Raw genomic sequence first — 21447 nt, 5'->3', positions numbered from 1 at the left:
CGAATTCCAGATACCCCTTAATCATCTGGCATTTAATGCTGCAGATGTGGGGCTGATGTGCCAATCTGCCCTCTCTCTGCCCATGTTTCTCTCTGGATGCTTCTCCACCACCTCCATCTCCTCCCCCAGAGATCTGAGAACAATCTTCAGTCCGTCTTTGCATCCGGTGTGATTTTCAGGCTTTCACTGTATTTTACCATCTGGAGGCTGTTCCTGGGCAACCTCTGCAGGGGTGAGGCCACCAGCCGCAGCCCCAGGTCCTGGTGCTCAGACACGCTGCCTCCCTGGCACCCATGCACTCTGCCGCTCCACACCAGACTGTCACAGGCAAGGGCTGCGCTGGGCTCTGAGCGCACCGGGAGGGAAGCGGGGCTGCCGTACTGGTGGTGTGGAGGCAGCTCTGGCTGAGGGCCAAGCCACCTGCTGCCCCCCCCCCCCCAGCCGGTGCTCCCGGCTGCTCTGGCCTCCCACCTGCTCCCTCTCTGGTTAGCAGAGGCTGCTTCAGCCTGGGGGTCACTGCCACCGAGTCCCAAAGTGTCCTTCTCTTCTCTATTAACTCAATTCCAGGCGGGCTGGCTTGTCCTTCTGAAACACGGGGAGTAAATACCTCCCCCCACTTCTGTATGAACAACTGATTTTACTCTCTGCTTATTATGTTCCTTTGTTATTTCAGTGGGAGTCTGCAGGTGGCTGGGAAGCGTGAGAGACTCAACAGGTGTGCTTAGGTAACTCCTGGAATGAGAAGCTCAAAGACACGGAGTTTCCCCTGGTCAGGCATCCATTTGGGCTGGAATGGTTCCTCCAGATCACCATTCTACCCAACAAGGCAGCTCAATGCAAAGCACTGGCCGTCCTGCAGGTCCTGTGACCCTCTGCCCCAGCGGCTCCCCCCACCCTTCTCCTGCAGCTCTGTATCTGGCATCAGCCCCACCAACAGCTCCAGGTGATTCTCTGCTGGGTGTCCCCATAGTCACCCACCTGGACGCAGTCACTCCTCTGAGATGACCAGAGTCCCAGAGCCCCACGAGCTGGCCATGGCCGCTTTGCAGGCTGTTCCCCACAGGACCCGCCCACCTTCTGCGTGCACCTGCACAGCTCTGGCCGCACGGCCTCTGACCGCAGCCCTGTCTCGGGGTGCCCGGTACTGCACAAAGTCTTTCTCATCCCCGCCAGGTGGGACTCACTGCAGCTTCCTATGTTTGACCCAAACTGACCTCTTTGCTAATACACCTGTGCAAGCTTCCCCCCCGCCCTTGTTAGCACAGAGGCTCTTTCTGTGTGCCCCTGTCCTAACAGACAAAATACTCCTTCTGAGAACACAGAAGGTGACAAAGTGGAGGAAGTAGAGCAGTGCCCAGCGGAGGGCCTCAGGACACACACGGACTACGAATCTCACTGCTGCCAGAGTCTGCATGTGAGTGCGGCTACAGGAGTCCGAGGAGGAACCAGACATCCCGGGAAATGTGCTGAACATTCCCATTAAACTTGCTACAACAGACCATGAGACAAAGTCATACCTCAGACCAACTCCTGTCCAAATGGCCCCAAACTCCAAATGAGGAAAGCACTACGAGGGAGGGGAACTTTATGACACCAAGTGGCAACCCCCAACCTGACCTCACAACCGCGAGGGTGGGGCTGGCAGCGGTGTACCTTTGACCAGCTTCCCGTCCGCGACAGTCTTACTGGACGACGCCTCCTTCTTCCCCGTGGGGCCGCCTCTTCCCGCGTCGGCCGAGTCCTCGCACACACCCTCCTCTGCGCTGTCACCCGGCTTTTCAGGAGCAGACTCTGCAGGGGCCTCTTCTGGGGCTGATGCAGCCTAGAGATTAAACGTGACTATCAATGGTGCTGTAAGGAATGCCTGAGGTTTGTCACAGACAGACAGACAGACACCATTATGAAACTCAGACTTGCCACTTTGCGATATAACCAACAGAGAGAGGAGCGCAAGGTTTCCCCCCGGAAGCACAGAATGCCTCTCAAAGCTCTGATGCCGTCTTGGGGGCCGACGCGCCCTGCCTTTTCTTTGGAGACAGATGCCTGAGAATGCTTTCAGAATACCAGATCATGCCCATCGGCAGTACAAGAGTCATTTTTATTCCGTCTGAGCAATTACAGATACAAGTCTGAAGAAAGCCACTGATAAGAAGCAAGGCCTACATCATCAACCAAAATAGGTCTGAACAAAACATCAGGCGCCCACATAACTGTGGGGGGGGGTAGAAGAAAGCATTACAGGGACAAGAGGAACAGCATCCAGCAGGCGTGAAGGTCCCACGTGGGGACGCTGCCAAGCGGCGGGCCGCCCCCCAGGACAAAGGCTCCACCAGGGACAGCGCCGTGCTGCGTCAGCATTGGCCATGAGTGCACTGCTTACATGTGACATACTGACGGATATGTTAACGCAAAAGAAACATGGTACGTGGCCTACACCAAAGGCTACTAAAAATAATAGCCAACCAAAACATCAAATGCTTCAGAAGATTCTTTGTTTAAAACACGCTGATCATCAATGAACTATGCACGGGGTCAAAGTTTTCAAGAGAGCCCAAACACAGAGAGGGGGGAAGTTACAGACGGCGTATGCCGAGCACGACCCTCCAAGATAAAATAAAATCAGCAAGCCCTTTGCTACATCCTGAGAATAAGTACAAACTATTCCTGCATCTGTACATCAGCCAACACAGAGGCTCCCTGCCTCCCCGCCCCTGCAGACCGGTACCTGTGCGCTCTCGCCCCCTTCCTTCTGGAGGAAGAACTGCTTCTTGAACTCGTAGTAGGCATTATACTGGTGCCACGGCTGCAGGAACTCGAACCTAAGAGCAGAGACGAGGACTTGTCGTTTACGCGGACATGTGCGCCAAGGGCGGTGCACAGGGCTCCTACTGCCGGCTCGCTGCCAGCAGACCCCGTCCCACATGCTCTCCAATGACTAACTCAAGCCAGTTACCGCACCAGCCGTGTGCAGGAGGATGGCTGGATCCTACCCACTTCTTGGACAAGGGAGACCGAGGCACAGGGAGGTTCAGTGGCCCATCTGCAGTCACGGGGGTCACATGTAAGTGCAACCTCATGCTGAACGGCTTACACCCGAGGCACGGAACATTATTTGATTAAATGGCAGGCTCTTGGGGCACCTGGGCGGCTTTAGTGAGTTAAGTGGCAGACTTCGGCTCAGGTCATGATTCCAGGGTCCTGGGATCGAGCCCCACGTTGGGCTCCCTGCTCAGCGGGGAGCCTGCTTCTCCCTCTCCCACTGCTGCTCCCCCCCCCCCGCCGGGGTTAGGTGTGTGCTCTCCTCTCTGTCTCTCTCAGATAAATAAAATCTTGAAATAAATAAATAAAGGGCAGATTCTTCTTTCCCTGGTCCTTTGTTTTGTGTTTCTTTATAAACACACTATCTTTTTTTAAACTTGTATTTTTCTACCTGGCATATGTACTTTTTCAGTTTTTACTTTCACTTCATTTGGTTAACATACAGTGTGACACTGGTTCAGGGGTACAGTATAGTGACTGAACCCTTCCATGTGGCACCCGGTGTTCACCACGACCGGGCCCTCTTTCAGTCCCATCACCTACTCCACCCGTCCCCACCCCCTCAATAGCAGATTCTTGAAAAGCATGAACTCCAGCCTTGTTTTACGTAGCTTCAACACTCTTACGTAAAAAACAAAACAAATAAAAACTCCACACACAACTGTAAGTAATTCGGCAAGGTAACTATAAGACTTATTTACGTAAACACACAAGGATTAAAGATGTTCAGGAAAGGAATTACGGACCGAGACTAAAAACAAGCTAAGTGAAATGCCACACACCCACATCCACCCCACGTTCCGTTCCTCACCTTTGGTCGTTCTTGGCACGAACGCTGGTCTCAAACTTGAGGCCGTTGCGAGCCACGTATTCTGCCAGCTTGTCGATCACGGGCTGAATGTCGGGGGGAGGGGGGATGATGGCCGCCACGGGAGCAAGTGCACTGCAGAGAAGAGCTCTGTCAACTCATGGTGCAGGGAGCTGAGACCACCAGCTGGTGGACCAGCGCGGTGTGGGGGTCTCTCAGCGTCCTGGCCACACGCCCAAGCAGTGACACACACACACGAGGCTCTGAGCACAGCTTCAACTACAACTAAGCAACGTCAGTTCCTCGAAAATGGACCCAAATATTACTGCCAATGATAAAAATGGGGTTTTATGGAACCATGAAAACAGGTTCGTTTTCCCCTAACATTTCCCTCCAGTGATGAATTCTCAGAAGCAACAAAAAGTCACGTGTTGGTTCTTTCCCACATTAAAACAGAGGACGTGCACTTCAACATCCTCACTTGGTGCCCCCGTTCTCAGCACGGTCAGAAGGGAGTCATTTTGCACAAACACCCAAGTGTCCTGTCGAATTTCAACCACAGGCACCTGGGGCCCCTGACAAAGCGCCCAGAGCGTGCTCGCCCATTCTGCAGACCATGGATGCTGGCGCAAGACAGGTGCTGGGGCCCTGTCCCTGCCCTACTGTCGCTTTTGTTCAGTGCTCCGCTGGTCCGGCAGCCAGCCCCCATCTGCCTATGGCTTGTGGGAGTCACTTCCAACAACTTTATAAAATCCTGCATTTCTTGCATGTAATCGCAGCTTCACATCCCCCTGACTTTACGAAGTCCGGCCCAACTGAGATGTCAACCCGTCAGGAAGCCCAGATGTGGGGGGTCAGGGCGGTCGGGGTGCATAAGACATGGGGGTAATGGGGGGTTGTAGGGTGCTAAGGACATGCGGGTTATGGGGGTAGTGGGGTGCAGAGGAGGCAGGGGTCATGGGGGTAGTGGGGTGCAGAGGAGGCAGGGGTCATGGGGGTTGTGGAGTGCAGAGGAGGCAGGGGTCATGGGGGTAGTGGGGTGCAGAGGAGGCAGGGGTCATGGGGGTAGTGGGGTGCAGAGGAGGCAGGGGTCATGGGGGTAGTGGGGTGCAGAGGAGGCAGGGGTCATGGGGGTAGTGGGGTGCAGAGGAGGCAGGGGTCATGGGGGTAGTGGGGTGCAGAGGAGGCAGGGGTCATGGGGGTAGTGGGGTGCAGAGGAGGCAGGGGTCATGGGGTAGTGGGGTGCAGAGGAGGCAGGGGTCATGGGGGTAGTGGGGTGCAGAGGCGGCAGGGGTCATGGGGGTCGTGGGGTGCAGAGGAGGCAGGGGTATTACGGGGTCGTGGGGTGCTGACTGGGAATCAATTTTCTAAGTGCTTACGTCATGACGATTTCCACTGCACTATGAACTCCATAACTTGGGTATCTGGACACTTAAACCCTCAGGCGACAGAGACTCTACAGGAGACCCAGACTGAAGACCCCAAACCAAGAGCACAGACGTGCCAGGCAACGGACAGGCGTACCTTGTGGTGATGGTGGAGGTCGCCCCGCTACTCGTCTCTGCTGTGGTTGGGGGGGGTGGGGGCGTGGTGCCGGGGGGCGGCGGGGCGGTAGTCGTCACCCCGGAGGAGCTGGGCACGGCCACGCCGGCAGGCAGGGTGCTGTAGTAAGTGGCCACGTCGACCCCCGGCGGGGGGGGGTGCCAGGCAGTAGGTGCCGTCGGGCAGCATGTAGTAGCTGTAGTACATGGCGGCCACGGTCGCTGTGGAAAGACACGTGCAACGTCACCACGTCCGTCTGCAACCACACCGTTTAACAGATGTTGCTGATACAAGGAAGGCTGCCCACGGGACTCGTGCTTGGAGGAAGAGGGCAATGTCGGGACGGACACCCGGGGACAACAGACAGTGAAGGGGTAGTGAATGTGCCGATGAGAAGTCCCCTCTCTAGCAGCAGCTGGCGACCGTGCTGGTGAGCGCACGCGGCTACGCGCTGGGCTCCTTTCCTGGTTATTGTCGGGGCACCGCACGTCCCTCGTGTGACATGCGTCTGTAAAGCTGTTTGTGCTCTGTAACCACGCACGACCCCCCCGACACGGCTCGTTGGGCAGCTCTGCTCAGAGACAGCAACGCACAACAGCCTCCTGTGTAGTGTGGACACATATGCAGGTATCTGCAGGGCAGCAGCCCACGATTTCAATAATGAGAAGTCCTATAAGCTCATTCATCTTTCTTTTTTTTTTTTGGAAAAATATTCAAAACCAGCTACATCATAGAAGATTCAATGAGCCAATTAAGAATTTTATTTCTAATCCTGTTGTGGATATGCAAATGGTTCCGACTACACCAATATTTAATTTCCTTATCGTTGGAGAAGGGTGAAAAGATTTTTCCAACTAAAGAATTTTATTTTGAGGGGCGCCTGGGTGGCTCAGTCTGTGAAGGGTCTGCTTTCGGCCCAGGTCGTGATCTGGGGTCCTGGGATCGAGCCCCACATCGGCTCCCTGCTCAGCAAGGAGCCTGCTTCTCCCTCTGCCTGCCGCTGCCCATACTTCTGTTTTCTCATGCTTTCTCTAACAATTTTTTTTTAAATCTTAAAAAAAAAATTTTATTTTGATTTTCAATGAATTCACTTGTAATGAGCATTTACGAAGAGCAGACGCTTCACACTGACCCTGGTTCCCCCGTGACGGGTGCTACGTGGGGACAAGACTGAGACAGCAAGTCAAACAGCTAGGCCCCAGCCTTCCACCTGAGGCTGGAATGAGGCACAGAAGACGGGGGCTGCAGGCCCACCCATAGCTGCTAACGACTCGCTCTTTGTTAACCGCACGTGTGAGCTCTCAGCCTGGTGTTCTCTCTCTATGTCACACACCAACCATGGTTACACATTCACAGTGATACCCTGAGCTTTCACAGTCGGACACGTGGCCCCAGATCCTGTTGGTATGATCCTTGCACAGAGTTCTCAATCACATCTCTGCGGGAAGGTGGGGCACATCCAAGACCACTGGCTGGAGGCAGGGGCAACAGGGACGGCAGGAAAGGCATGTTCACTCTGTAACCCAGCACGCAGCACATGGTGTTATTCAGACAGACAGACGGATGTGGTGGTTCCAATGGAAGCTTTTCCTAAGCAAGTCAGGCATGTGCACACAAGCCTACGTCTCTGTCAGACACAACACCGTCCTTGCAAGAATGGAATTATGGTTCCCACCCACTTGCCTTCAGGCAGTCAGGTTATGGGGGTCCTTCTTCTCAGCCCCCAAGCAGAGCTGTGCCATCAGGCGAGAACAGAGCGTAACCCTGACCTGCCTCGGAGAATACCCATGTGCAGCCCAGGGTCTCTGGGAGAGGGGATGGGACCCCTGTCACTGCCTAGTATACAGTGTCACATCTCAGTGGAAGGACAGACACTCCGTTCCTGTCCTGGACAGTCAGCTTCCTGCCTGGAAACAAGCCAAAGTACATTTTAAATCACAGCCACAACCACTGAGCCATGTAAACCCATAAAAATAAAACACTTTACAAGTTTCGACTAACACTGTAGGTCAGGCAATCGCAACGTTGGTGTAACAGAAGTCAATAAATGGTTTTCAAAACTGAGGGTCATCCCTTTGAAAGTACTTATATGCAGATTAGCCGTCAGTCCATAGGACGTTCCTGAACCATCCATCATGTTAAATTAAAGCAGTGTTAAAAACAGTGCTCCTGGCAAGCCAGCAGATTAACTCAGAAATCCACCCTCAGAACACGTGAGGACATTGGCTAAGAGTCAGCAGAAACTCTAAGAGCACAGCTGAGCTCACAAAAAGAGGCGGCTCTGTCTGCAGGTGGGAAAGTAAGACAGCACGCCACAACCTGAACGCGCCATGGGCCTGGGCTGCCCTGGGACCACAGGAGGGGGGCGCGCACTGGGGGAGAGGCGTGGAGCCGGCGTCCCCAGCAGATGCGCGGGCAGTCCACTCTATCCTCCCCACATACACACGGTGAGTCTTCCAGCAAAGTATTCATCACACTTTGCAAAGGTGAACAGGAATCTGACAATCTCCATTCATCTAAAAATAACGCTGACAGCCACCCAGCATCGCTGTCTAGTGAGAAGTGGGGTGGCTGGCTCACTGGCCGGCAGGCTTCCCGCTGCGGGATGCAGGCTCCACGGTGGGTTTAAGAAGTCCCCTTTCAGCTGAATCCTCACTCTGAGGACCGCCAGGGATGAAAAGCCTTCAGGGAGAGGGTCCTTTCTGCCCTTTTTCCCCAACTCTGGGGCCCGGGGTATAACGGTGACGGTGAACCACAGCCCGATACCCACACCTCCCCTGTCACAGAACCTCTGGATCCTACTCCTGAGAACAGCGCCTCTTGCTTCCTCACTTCTGATGCTGGCACATCCCGCAGTGTCCTCCCTGTGACACCCCCCCCCCCCCGCACGGGCACTGCTCTGCAACAGCAGTGCTAGGGCACCGCTAAGTCCGAGCGCTCCACGTCTGAAGAGCAGTGGCAGGCAGCCCGCACAGCCCCAGGGAGGGCAGGCACTTGCCCAGCATTTAATGAGTGAGACCAGCTGACAGCAAGGCCCGGAGCCTTCCCAGACACCCTGTGCTAAGACATGCGGGTCCCTGACTCACCCTATTACATAGAGGCTCTGTGAAGACGTGAGCTTGACACTACAGACCCTTTGAAATGGCTATCAGAGTGCGTGCGTTTTTTGTATACAACCCTCCCCCCTCCCCCCAACTCAGAGGTTCTCACGAACAGCAAGTCTTGAGAATCGCTGGACCGGACCACAGACAGGACAGACAGAGGTCTGGTGCTACAAGACCGCGTGCTCTTAAGCTCACCATTACATCATCATGACGGGGTGCGGAGTCCCAAAGGGCTCCCACGGCTCTACCACTGGGCTTCCATGACATAACACACCTCACTAGGCTTGCTGTTCTCCGCATCTGAGGTTGAATTTCTGAGAGGCGAGTGGGTTTTACAGAAAGTTGAAAGCTGATGGCATTATTAACATCATGAGGACCACAAATGCCGACTCCAAGTGAATCCAAGAAAGAAGCTCAACAGGCACCTACATCTCCTAAGGGGAAACTGGTGGCTGGTACGAGAAAGCTCCGGCTGCTTCAGAGTGTCAGGCACATCGGGAGCCCCTCCTGCCCAGACTGCAGCTGTTTGAGGTGGACAGAGCTGCGCAACAGGGGGTCAGATCAACACGCCTGGTTTCCTTCCGGCGCCCTTCGATTTAACTGGCTTCCTGCAAAACTCAGAGCAAATTTACTGATATTTTGTGACCTTAATCTCATACAAATTTAACTCCCGGATGAGGATCCTGGCGTTGAAAGGGTTGTTGGAGATGAGGGGGCTGGTGAGCAATCCCTTCTGTGTAAGAGCCGGTTCGGGGAAGACAAACAACATGTGTCTGTATTGGGAAGGAAAATGGCTTTCCTGAGTGCTGTGGAACCAATCTCCTTTATTCACACAGGACGTCGGGACGATGGGGTATGACCAGCGGAGGGTCTGCGAGCGGTGGCCATGACACAGCCCCCGGGCCTTCACTTCACTGCCCCCCCACCCCCCCCCCACCCCCGTCCAAGTCCAGGTGAGCAGCTTTGCTGCCGGGCCGCTCCCACTGGACCTGCGGACGGTCCTCCCCAGGCACCCCAAGGACCTTCCTAGTCAGTTTAATGGCTTTAAATCCTCTTTGCGCTTGATGATTCCAGAACTCCTACCTTCAGCTCTGAGCTGAACTTGCACATTAACTGCCCACTCCACACCCCCGCTGGGACATCTCATAAACAATTCACTTGGGTTGAGTCCAGATCTGGATCCCTGTCTCCTCCCCACACACCTGCTCCCTCAGGGAGTGGCCGTGCCATGCCTCCTGCTGGTCGGTCAGCTGCACTGCACGCTTCCTCCCAGACCCCTGCTCTAAAGCTCCCTGCCTGGACCAGACACAGCCAGCCCCTCCCCGGCCCCGAACCCTCCCATCTCTCCCCACCCAGGGCCCAGGCCACATTCCCTGCCTCCTGTCCCACCGCTCCCCGTTCCACTCTCCGCAGGCCCCAGGCTTGGAGGGCCTCCCCGATGACGACCACCGGCGTGATGACCTCCCCTCAGGCTCTCAGTCTCCACGATTTTCCACGATGGAAGGAACCTGTTCACTGCTATTCCCAGCATGGTGTGAGCACAACACCTATGTGCTCAGTGACTACGAGTTACACGCACAAGGACGAGACATGGAATGGCAGGAGCTTCTCTGCAGCAGCGAGGGCCACGGTGGAATGCTGGCCCAAACCTTCCACAGCCTGACAGACAGTATTCGACGCACAATTCTAGGCCCGTCCAAACTACCTAGCATAAGCGAGAGCAGAATGAGGGCATCCTCAGACATTCGAGAACCGAAGTATTTGTTCCTGTGTACCCTACCGGAGCACGTGCTCACAGCACAGGAGCAAACACCATGCGCACCAGAGCAAGCAGTAACAGTAACCCAGGCAGTAACCCAGGCATCCGTGAGAAGCCAGAGAGCGCTGGGCTGCAGGCTGAGAGCACAGCCACTTCGCACGAAAGCAGGGGCGAGGAGGCTCAGCAAACACAGCTGTGAACATCGCCAGAATGTGGACTGCGAGCACGACCCCCGACAGACCGGAGCACGCGCTGCACATACAGGGCCAGAAGTGGGCCCCCAAGGCGTCCGAAACGAAGAAGTGCTGGGAAAGGCGGCCACCATCCAGCGGCCCTGCGGACGCCAGGCTGGGAAGTCACAGCAGCTCTGTCTGGCTGACTGCCTACAGCACCCAACAGCTGGGGCTCCTCTGACGTAGGGCGCAGGTCGTCAGGACAGGCCTCAAACTTACAGAGGAGTCAGGAGAGGAGACTGAGGAATCGTCCTCTTTTGAATTTTGATTATAAAGTAGAGATTTAAGTGTATCAGTTAGAGTTACAAAGTAACGAAAACAGAGGTAAAACACTTAAGATAGTAAAATTTGGGGTGTGAGAGGAGCACAAGTGAACTCAATTATCATCCATCACAGCAGGAAGACAACAGACAAAATCTAACCTAGGGTGGGTAAATCCCGAAACACTGGCACAGACCCGTGACTTAGAGACACAGGGCAACCACCAAGAACTCAGACACATGGTTAAAAGTAAATACCGGGAAACGAGTGTGTATGGGGGGGAACGACAAATACTTCCCATAAAAAGCATTTATTACATGACCGAAAAGTCTATTACTTTGACTCAAGTAATTTTTAAAATGTCCTAATTACAATCAAAGAGATGATGAGTGTCTGACTCTCCACTGCCCCCTGAACGCCAGGCGAAGAGGCTGGAGAAACACGATTATTCCTGCTCCTCTTCAATGTATTACCGCGCACGTCCATCCAGCCAATATTAATATGTGCCTGTAGGAGAGAGGCCTCCAGTGGCTGGGGGCCCCGCAGTATCCATGACACACCAATCCTGCCCTTCTGCCGCTTCTGTGCAGCAACTGAGGGTACGAAGTAAACCAGAGGGGAAACAAAGTAACCTCAGACAGTGAAAGTGGCCAAGAGACTGTGACACCCTGCGAGAAGCATGTGTACTGGGGAAGACCGTCAGCATAGCCGGGAAGGTCTGACCTGAGAGGGACAGTGTTTCAGGCCAAAGAGGAGCCAGGGCAAAGGCCCTGTGGCCGGATCTCACTTAGCACATTTCAGGAACAGGAAGAGCAGACTGGGGGCAGTGGAGGCGAATTTCTGGAATCTAAATGGGCTGGGAAACCACAAGGAGGTTCTGAGTAGAAAAGTAATGACACGAGGCTCAACTCTGAGATCAAGCTGGCTGCATGGCTGCGGGAAGGCGGCACCAGGACCGGGGGCCACCGCGGATGAGCAGGCCGACGGCGGCGGAGACCATGAGCGAACCTGGCGAGCAGTGCCCGGCTGGGACAGATCCTGAACGAGGCTCCCATGGACGCAGAGCGTGATTACACATGGGTGTGAGGGACGGGAAGACTGGCATGGGGCCCGCTGCTCTGGCCTGAACTGGAGGTGTGAGGGGAAGCTGGGGGTCCTGCTTCAGAGGCTGTGGATTCAAGACCTTCGTTGCCCGGCCTGAGGGCGAGGGCAGAAAGGCGGGAGGTCGGCGCTACAGACACAGATCTGTTACCAACAGGATATGGGAACATTTCCTAAGAACACAAACAACAACACACTTAAGAGCAGGATTTTACCAAAACTGGTCTCTGCTATAACTTTAAAGTCTATAGGGCTTTCATATAAAAAGAAGTCAATAAAATGAAGACATTTATATTCAAGGAAGGTCTCTCACCAATTCTGGGATAGAGCAGAGGTTGGCACGTGTTCCCCACAAAGAGCCAGACAGTAAATGTGTCACTCCTCGCAGAGCAAGAGGCAAAACTGGGGGCATGATATACTCGGAGAAAAAGAAAAAAACAAATTCCCACACATTCTTTAATTGATGAAATTCCAAATATCATAAAAATACCTGAGTGGTTTTTCTGGGGTGAGTACAGGCGTACAAATGGGAAGAATGATGTGTCACTTCGCTGGGGCTCAGAGAGGACTGTAAAGACCTGTGGCCCACGGCCAGGCAGCGTCCGACCCAGCCTGCAGGCGGTGACGCCACCTTAGCTGCAGCGTCTCCCTCCCCGCCACGCACTGGAATGTGTGTTTCTGTTTCCCAAAGTCACACTTTTCTGAAGAGCTGTCTGGAAACACTCTTAGAACCTCAGTGGTTAATAACTTGAAGAGTATTTTCAAACACATGGAAAAGTCACAGGAGGAACATCTGTCCTCACTCCCACCATTATCTGGGTTCTCCCATATTCCCTTGCATTCTGTGGCCACACGTTCCAGGGGTTCTGAGACACGGGCAGATTCTGTGGAGAGGACAGTGCATATTCCCAAACACTCAGGGGTCTGATCTCCGACTCAGGGTCACAGTCAACCAGTAAATGCACAGAACGTGCAACACTGCAGACAATTTCCCAAATCACAAGTGACCTTCCTTTATCCCTATTTCGCATCCAAGCTAAAGCTAGACTCCGGGGGGGGGGGGGCACCAGGCAACAGAAGTTACTGCACACACCCCGGGGCACACACAGCAGGACTGCAGCCCGAGCCCCCAGCCGCCCCTCCCGTGTAGTTAACAGCTGACAGACCAGTGTCAGAGTAAGTAATTTTCATGGTGATTTCATGATGTAACATAAAACTCCATGCCACGACCGCTTCTGTTGAAAATAAACCTTAATAAAGGTTTTATCAGCACCTAAAGATTCAGATCCTGAACTCAGTATTAATCTCATCAGCACTCTATTCGACTGGAGAATTTTCCTCTGCCCACAGTTTAAAAAGTTATGCTCTCTCCACACTGAAGACCTTTCCCCCAGGAGAGGTGAAATTATGGGAGTCCAAACACCAGGCACCAACAAAACAATCCAACAGCGATCTCTCGTGCTTCCCAGTTCTGCATGTCTCTCCTCCACTGGACAGTCTGCTTACCCCATCCCCAAAACTTCCAGCTTCACCTGGTGGACTCAGACCGTCTCCACGAGTTCCTGAAGGGTCCCTGCGACCCCCGCTTGTTTCAGGCAGGGTTCTCATCTGCTAGCTCTCCATAATACGGAGTCTCGTGTCTCAGGGAAACCAGAGTCAAGCCAACCAACAATCCCTACAATACTAAATCCACACTTGTGTTTTTAAAGCAACCTTTTTTCTTTTTCAGCATAGCTGACACACAAAGTACGTTAACTTCAGGTGTACAACACAGTGTCAACATAAGTGGACAGTTTTTAAGTAAAAGGTGTCACTGCCCTGCCTGACGCCCTAGACACTTGAAAGCATTCATCATTTGCACCATCTATGTCTGAATGTGTTCAAACTTACCACTTGTTACCATAAAGCCCATCCTTTTATGGGCTTTATGTAAATAAAGTAAATAAAAGTTACCTTTTATTTACTCCCTTAGGACCTCCAGACAACCCAGTGTTACAAAAAATTCCCCAAACGAGGGGCGCCTGGGTGGCTCAGTCGGTTTAAACATCTGCCTTTGGCTCAGGTCATGATCGGGGTCCTGGGGTCCTGGGGTCCTGGGATCGAGTCCCACGTCGGGCTCCCTGCTCAGCGGGGAGTCTGCTTCTGCCTCTGCTCCACTTGTGCACACGCTCTCTCTCAAATACATAAAATCCTTAAAAAAACCAAAATTCCCCAAACAACAGGAGACTTGTCTTGGGGTACCAAAGCCTTAGACTAGGAAAACCTCAACAGCTTCTGCAATGCTGAAGAACGGCGTCTGTACAGCTGGAAAACCACCTAACCGTACCAGCTTTAGCCGTTGAATACAGGACTCAGGCACTTCAGCCCAGTGTTTAAAAGCAATCGCTCTCCTTTGGGCAAATAAAACCTTCTAGAAAGGCCTGTCTCTACCCATTAAAGTCTTCATCAGTGACCCTCACGTAAAAAGTTTTGTTTTCAATACTGTATTAGGTTTGGAGGGCTGTTACATAAAAAACAAGTTCCAGAGAGTTCTGGGTGAAGAAAGGGAGCAGCTCAAGTGTGCAACCTGAACCAAAGGGTGGAGACGCCTGCAGATGTGTGGGGAGGGCCTGCCCACTGGAGGCTTTGCCCACTCAGGACACCTGCTCAGGGGCTTTTTCAGGATCTCACAGAAGAGCACAGAATGGGCTTTCCAGAGAAGGCTGCACTTCAAAAGACAAAGGATCTCAGAGGCGGTGGGAAGAGTGTCAAGGAGGAAGTGCCTACAGCATCAGACAGAAGGTCTAAGATGACCAGGAAAGGGCAGCACAGAGCTGTGTAGGCTCCCGCATCCGGGCAGTGAGGCAGCAACGACCGCAGTCTGGATGAAAACAGAACGCAAGCGAGCTTTCAGTTTTCGGAGCCACAGCTGAATCTGGTGAGAATTCCACGGAGCACAAAGAAAAGGAAAGCAAGCCACCCCTGAGCGGGACAGGGGCTGAGCTAAGCTGGGTCATAACTGGGCTCACCACCTGCTTTTGTGCAGCCCGGGAGAGCTCACAACAGTTTTTACATGTTTCAGCAGTCGGAATTTCTATGAAATTCAAGTCCGTGGAGCCCGTGCTGCTGGGCCCGGCCACACCCCCTCGCGGCCTCCTGTCTGTGCTCGAGGACCGCGGACCGGCTGCAACAGCAGACGTGCACGCACCCGCGGCGCAGGACCTGAAAAGTGACGTTGGGACCTTCGGAGCAAGTCTGCAGAGCCCACTGTCGCACTGAGAGAACACAGGACCAAAACCACACCTTTACAGAACCAACATGTTTTAGACTGCAACGGACAGAACAGGTGTGACTGAAAAACCAGTCACTGATGCAGAAGGAGACGGACAGATGGACAGACCCACATGCTGAATGCTGAAGAGAGACAGAGTAAAACAAAAAAGAGAAAGTGATACACACAGAAGAAAAAGATCCAAAAGAAGGTAACTGACATCTTTTAAGCAGAGAAACCAACGACCGGAACAGAAAAGGTAATGAGAGACACACAACAGAAAACAGCCTCCCGGACCAAGAACCAAATCTGTGAGAGGGGGCAGGACCGGCTCCAGGACAACTGCGGAATGCGCTCCAGGTCACCAGGCGTCCAGCCAGAGAGAGACAGCCCCCGAGCAGCGAGGTGGGGGAGCTGAAGCCGGCCCCTTCCTCTTCACAGCAACATCCAAGTCCAGAGCCCACTCGGCAGCGCTCCTGGGTTCCAGGCAGCGCTCCTGGTACGGTGCTCTCCGCCAAGGTGCTCGCCGACGTGACCGAGCTCCGAGAACGGCGCCCAGGAGCAATGAGTGAAAACCAAGCAGCTAATAACTGCACACGACTGGTCGGAGGCAGCAGCCGGCTGAGCCAGGCCTCTCCAGGACAGACCAGGCTGGACGCTAGCTTTACAAAGATCTAGCGCGAGGAAGATGCTCCCCAAGACCCTGACGCCCAGACGAGCTCTCCTGTCCGCACAAGGGTGGGAGGGAGGCGCTCCTCCAACAGAACCCTCACAGCACAGGTCCACGAGACTCAAGGCACAGAGACGCCCCATCCGCATTACTCACACTCTCGCAACAGAAACACACGCTTCTGAAAAGTCAGGAGTCAGGGCAGGGGGAAGGGAAGGGATTTCAGGAGTATTTTAATTTCCTCCAGCTTCACAGTTAGTGACATCTAAGATAAAAACAGAGCTTTACAAAAAAGCTGCAATCCCAATCTCTCTAATGGTCTCCCAGTCTCCACAACTGAATCCCCGACGCCTGCAAGAGACTTTCATCTGAAGACCCGCAATTACTTCACTTGGATTTTTGATTACAGGCTCTTCTGCTAAATTCGAGTAAAGTTAAAAAAAGCTTCCTTCCACTTTAACACAAATATTTCTATCTGGGGGCGCCTGGGTGGCACAGCGGTTAGGCGTCTGCCTTCGGCTCAGGGTGTGATCCCAGCGTTCCCGGATCGAGTCCCACATCGGGCTCCTCCGCTGGGAGCCTGGATCGAGTCCCACATCGGGCTCCTCCGCTATGAGCCTGCTTCTCCCTCTCCCACTCCCCCTGCCTGTATTCCCTCTCTCGCTGGCTGTCTCTATCTCTGTCAAATAAATAAATAAAATTAAAAAAAAAAATTTCTATCTGTACATCCAACTTTCTAATCCCTGTTCTGCATAAAGCCCGTCTTTGGATTCCCAGCCAGGAGCTCCCCGCGCTCCTCCCCCGTCACCACACTGCGTCAGTGTTTCCGCTGTGTCCGGGATTATGGTAGGAATGTCTACTTCTGGGTGGTGGGATCCTGGGTAATATTTTTACTTTCTTGTTTCTATTTCCCTTCACTTACAATAAAAGCATTTTCAAAAAAAGAGTTTAGAAGGTAAGTAAAGCACTTCAAGGTTATGATTTTGCCAAAAAAAAAAAAAAAAAAAAGAAAGAAATGCCATGAACAAGAACAGCAAAATCATATTTTAAAAAACCAGAACAGAAGCAAGAAAACATCCAGTCTAGCCACACGATACGGTTTAATTTCACTTCAGCTATTTATGGAATGAAACATTCAAAAAAACTGGGTTGGCGTTTTAGTTTTTAGAAACCGCGTGCTGTACCAGTGCGCAGTGCTTCAGTATTACTGTTTCCCGCATAGTAACTGTATCTGTGCCCCTCTTGGGCAAGATAGCAGGAGACAACCAAGTAACAGAAAATCACTGTCAAGCTAATAAAAGGAAAAAACTGTCAGTTTTACACATCTATATTTAAGGATCTTTTAAAGAAAATTCTTCCAAAATAAAAACAGATGCTTTTCTTCCAAGGCTGCCTCTATCCAGGAAAATCTCTATCAGCAAGAAACCAATCACAGGGAATGGCCATGGACCTCCTGAAGTGATTTCTTAACTATGCGCTAACAGAAAGAACTGGAAAAGCTTGGTGACCCCGGCTCTGAGGGGCTCCGGCGGGGAAGAGCTGGGACGGGAGAGCTGACAGGCGGTCTTGAACCTGTGTGGTAACATCACAGGCCCGCAAGAGCTCCCTCGGGATACTGGCCTAGTTTCACAGAGCATCCCATCAATCTTGTGCTTTTTCTGGGAAGGGACAATCACCTACACGGTCCAAGAGGTGCAGACACGCAGGTGACAGAGCAGGTCCCCCGTGGAACCCCACTCCTGCAGGTCTCTCACCTGACCCACTGGAGACGCTTCCCTCCACATCTGAATCCAACCCAAGGGCTTCCTCCTACACCCGCCCCTCTGCACCTGCCCTGCCAACGCATGCGGACAGCTGTCCCCGCCGTCCTCTCCTGAGGGCACACGGGGCCTCTCGGTCTCCCACCAGCACCGGAAATCTGGCTCGTGACGAATATTCTTGTAGCTCCTTCCTTACGTGTGTGTGGATGACAGGCACGTGCACCCCAAGTTCTGACACGCGCTGCCAGCCTGCCTGCACACGCTCCCTCCGGCAGGAACACCACGCCCTCTCCCGCTTCTGCCTGCGGCACAGCTGGAAATCACGTGGCACAGGAGGTGCCACTGGCGCTGATTTCCTTTAATCGCCATCATTATGAAGGAATTCAAACTTGTTAACGTGAAACAACATCTTCGACAGCCCAAAAACCTTGACTGTATCCCAAGATTTACAAGTCTCATGTTCTCACGTGCCAGCCCGGGTAAGCCTCTCGACCGTAACAGCCTTGTATCCTGTACGCGTGTGCTGCAGTCTGGCTCGCACTCTCCGGGGGTCGGGCTCTTAAGCCAGCAGATACAATGCCATTCGGGAGAGCTTCGAAGGGAAACGTTTAAAAAAACTGCATGGCCATTTTTACCTTTCTGAATTATTCACACTGCAGCCTGTGTTTCCGCTGCACTTTTTTTCCCCCCTATCTGACCATAAAAGCTATTGGTGTTAGACACTTCTGCTTCCTCGGTAATTTTATTTTTTCTATTAGTGGAATCTAATGTCTGTTGGCTTAAAGGAGGGAATTCTTCACCGGTTAAAGTCTCCTCACTTTGCTGAGAGGTGCCCACGCGGCACCTCGGCCTAGAAGCCGCCAGGCTGCTCGGTAAAAGGCGGGGCTCTTCCCCGGAGACTCCCTGCTTGCAGGCTGCCCGTGTTTCCTTGCCCACCCACTTCCGAACGCGGGTCTGCCTCAGGACCCTTCTTCGCGCCCCCTCTGAAGGTGCCCCTGGTTTGCGCGCTGGGCAAGCTGGCAACGTGACGTGCTGCACGCTAGGGCCGCGAGGCTCCTCTCCAGTAGGCTGGGCCTGTTTGCTGTTTCGGCAGAGCTCTCCTCTGAAACGATTTTTTCCAGTGAAACTACTGTAACTACATATTTAATTAAAATTTATGCAAATGGCTGGAAGGCTAACTGCTTACAGGACTGTATGGAAGCAGGGAGGAGAACTGGGCGTGAGAGCCCTCAAGTCAGACTGCCACCCAAACTTTGCTCTGGGGCGCCAGCACCTCCCGCACCACACACGCCCAGCGCGGCGACCGGCCCACAGCACACCTCGTACCCGCGGCAGGAGACATTTCAGGTCCGTAGGTACCACTTCCAGATCCGCTAAGATCCGCTCTTAGCACAGACTTCGTAGAAACCACCACCTCGTCAGGCCCCGAGGTCTCTTCCCTTGTAACGTTTCACTTACTACCTGATCGCACTCATTTCCCTTCACTGTGCCTCCTTTTCAAATTTTTCATATTCTTGATTTTTTTTAATAGAACCATATAATCTACTCACAGATGAAAACATCTTTGAAAACCTGAATACAGGTGCTCACACATATTTGTGCTGGGCAGTTTCAAGCACAGGACTCTTCCTAGAAACTGGATCAGTGTGTCTAACCGTCCAGGCCTCCTGCATCACCCCACAACCCCTAGATGCTGGACAGTGGCTGCTGCGGTGACCCTAAGGCTGGTGCTCTCGGGGGGCTCTCACGGGGACACTCACTCCCCACGGGGCACAGCCCCTCTCCCTTTGCGCAGCCCAGCTTCAGAGAGTCCGTGCTCAGGCGTCCATTTCCACACCCTGTCTGCTTCCCGCCCCACTGCAGTCCAGTTTCTGACCTCCCCATGTCAAGGAAATGGCTCTCGCTTCTGGTAACGAGGTATCTACGTGAAATCTGGACATCTCACAGCCCGCCTCCCTAGTCTCTAGGCAGCACTGCCCACTGCTGAGCCCGGTCTCCAGAGGAGCTCTGGGACACCCACCTCTCGGCCCTGCTGCCCTCACACCCATGACCCCTCCCACAGGCACAGCAGAGGCAGGATGCCGGGGGGTGGGGGGTGGGGGTGCCTGCAAGCAGCACCTACTTGGATGTGTGTTTTCTTGGACTGCCTTGCGTTTTTTACAAAATATGAACTCATTGCTGACATTTGTAAATTGAGATATTTCACCTAAACGTTTTAGATTTCTTGCTTCTCTGCAAAATCTGGAAGCCGATCCCTGCCCCGGCACAGCTGCAATCCACGTGCAAGCAGCCACAGGTCCTGTCAGCCCTGACTCTTTCGTCTCTGCTGGGTTAGACAGTTGAGCTGTGAGACTGCGACACCAGGCACCAGACCCAAACGCCCGTCTCACACTTGCCTGTCAGGCTTGCACTGTGTGAGAGGCGGGCACTATTTGGCGCCCCCCTGCTGGAGCACTGCCTGGGGGAGGTCGGCACGGGTCCAGGCAGGGAGTGCCCCTGGTGCACCTGATGTTTGTCTAAGGAGGGGCTGGTGTCAATGGGGCTCTGAGAGCCTGCAGGGAGCCTGAGTCACAAAGCAGCCACTAGGCCTGCCACATGGCAGGCGCCATCCCCCCACCCAGTGCTGTGGGGGCTGCAGACACGCCGCCTGCGACTGCCCTCAGTGCCTAACGGTACGTGCTCCGTGATAAACAGAGCGAATGATCGGATGATGGTCACCCTGACCCCAAACTTGCTCTCCTCTTCCGTGCAAGACAGTTCAATAGCTTCACCGACCTAGTGGATGCACACGGACAGGGCGTTTCACTTGCAGAAATCCAACGATAGGTTGGAAAAAGGAAAACAAGGAAGCCAAGGGATGTTCCACTCAGCCAACTTCTACCGGTCACTCCCGACTCCCGTTCACCTGTGTGGCCCTGCTGTCCACACAGCACTCCCCATCATGAGCACTGCAAACCCCAAGCCCTTTAAGAGGCTTTTCCAGGATATGCGCATGAAGTTCCCTCAAGTCCCTGACCCACGAAGTCTGCAAATGTCACGGTGGCACATCAGAGTCACCGCCAGGAAAGGGTGTAAGGGCCTGGCTTCTGCTTCTGACGCTCCAATAATACGCAGCCTACGTCTTAAAGGAGAATTAATCTCTGGCTGATTCCCCTCCCTCTGACGGTGATGAGCTTTATGGCCGGATGACTGATCGGATCTGCAGGGGAGGGACCCCAAATCCTTGCAGCCGTCCTAAAGCCTCTGCTCTCGTTCTGTTAACTTCTGAGTAATTTTAACCAGATCAGATAACGAGACCCAGGTCAAATGCTTTCAAATGATTACTTGAATAGAACCTCAGGATCTGCCTTCCATTAATAATCTTCCGGTAATTAAGAAGACAAAAGGCCCGCAAGCAGCCCGAACAGGTAGGAACTAGCTGGGATTCTAAGGCGTACATTGCACGCCAGCTTGAGCCGTCTCTTTTGCAGGAAAGCAACTGTGCACACAACAGCACTGCCAGCCTGCCAACATCCACGCTCCCTGTGCTTCGTAACAAGAGCTTCCACTTTGGTTAGGGCCGTGACATACTGGATTCCAGCCCTCACTGTGGGCCGGGAGACCATGCGACACAGTCCTGTCTGTGAGGGTCAAAGGGAGGCACCAGGCACGGCTGCTTGGGTGAGGGAGGGGGTCTTCAAAGAAGGGCAAAGCCCCCGAGCACCTCCTTTCTGCCCTTGCCCTTCTCCATCCTTCCTGCAATGCACAGCTGATGCTGGACACAGAGCAGCCATTTGTCAACGTTAGGGGACACACAAAAGGATGAGGCCACATGCCGAGGATGGCTAACCATGAAGACCCCAAGGGACGGAGTCCTCCCAGCCCCTCTACCGGATGCGCACTGCATGCATCCCTGTGGTGCCGTCCTGCTGGGTACGCTC

The 21447-nt window shown here is 53.5% G+C and overlaps 1 protein-coding gene across 1 annotated transcript in view; it reads right to left on the bottom strand.

The window, feature by feature from the left end:
- The window catches only part of SFSWAP (splicing factor SWAP), a 69235-nt gene that overhangs the window by 32552 nt on the left and 15236 nt on the right, over positions 1–21447 (bottom strand). The window contains 5 exon segments of the mRNA XM_026514668.4: positions 1654–1822; positions 2726–2819; positions 3851–3982; positions 5372–5547; positions 5549–5610. Of these exon segments, the coding sequence (XP_026370453.2) occupies positions 1654–1822; positions 2726–2819; positions 3851–3982; positions 5372–5547; positions 5549–5610 (633 nt within the window).

This window comes from Ursus arctos, unplaced genomic scaffold (genome assembly GCF_023065955.2).
Source record: "Ursus arctos isolate Adak ecotype North America unplaced genomic scaffold, UrsArc2.0 scaffold_34, whole genome shotgun sequence".
Lineage (NCBI taxonomy): Eukaryota > Metazoa > Chordata > Mammalia > Carnivora > Ursidae > Ursus > Ursus arctos.
The sequence above is the reverse complement of the archived record's forward strand: the minus strand, read 5'-3'. Positions and strand labels throughout refer to the sequence as shown.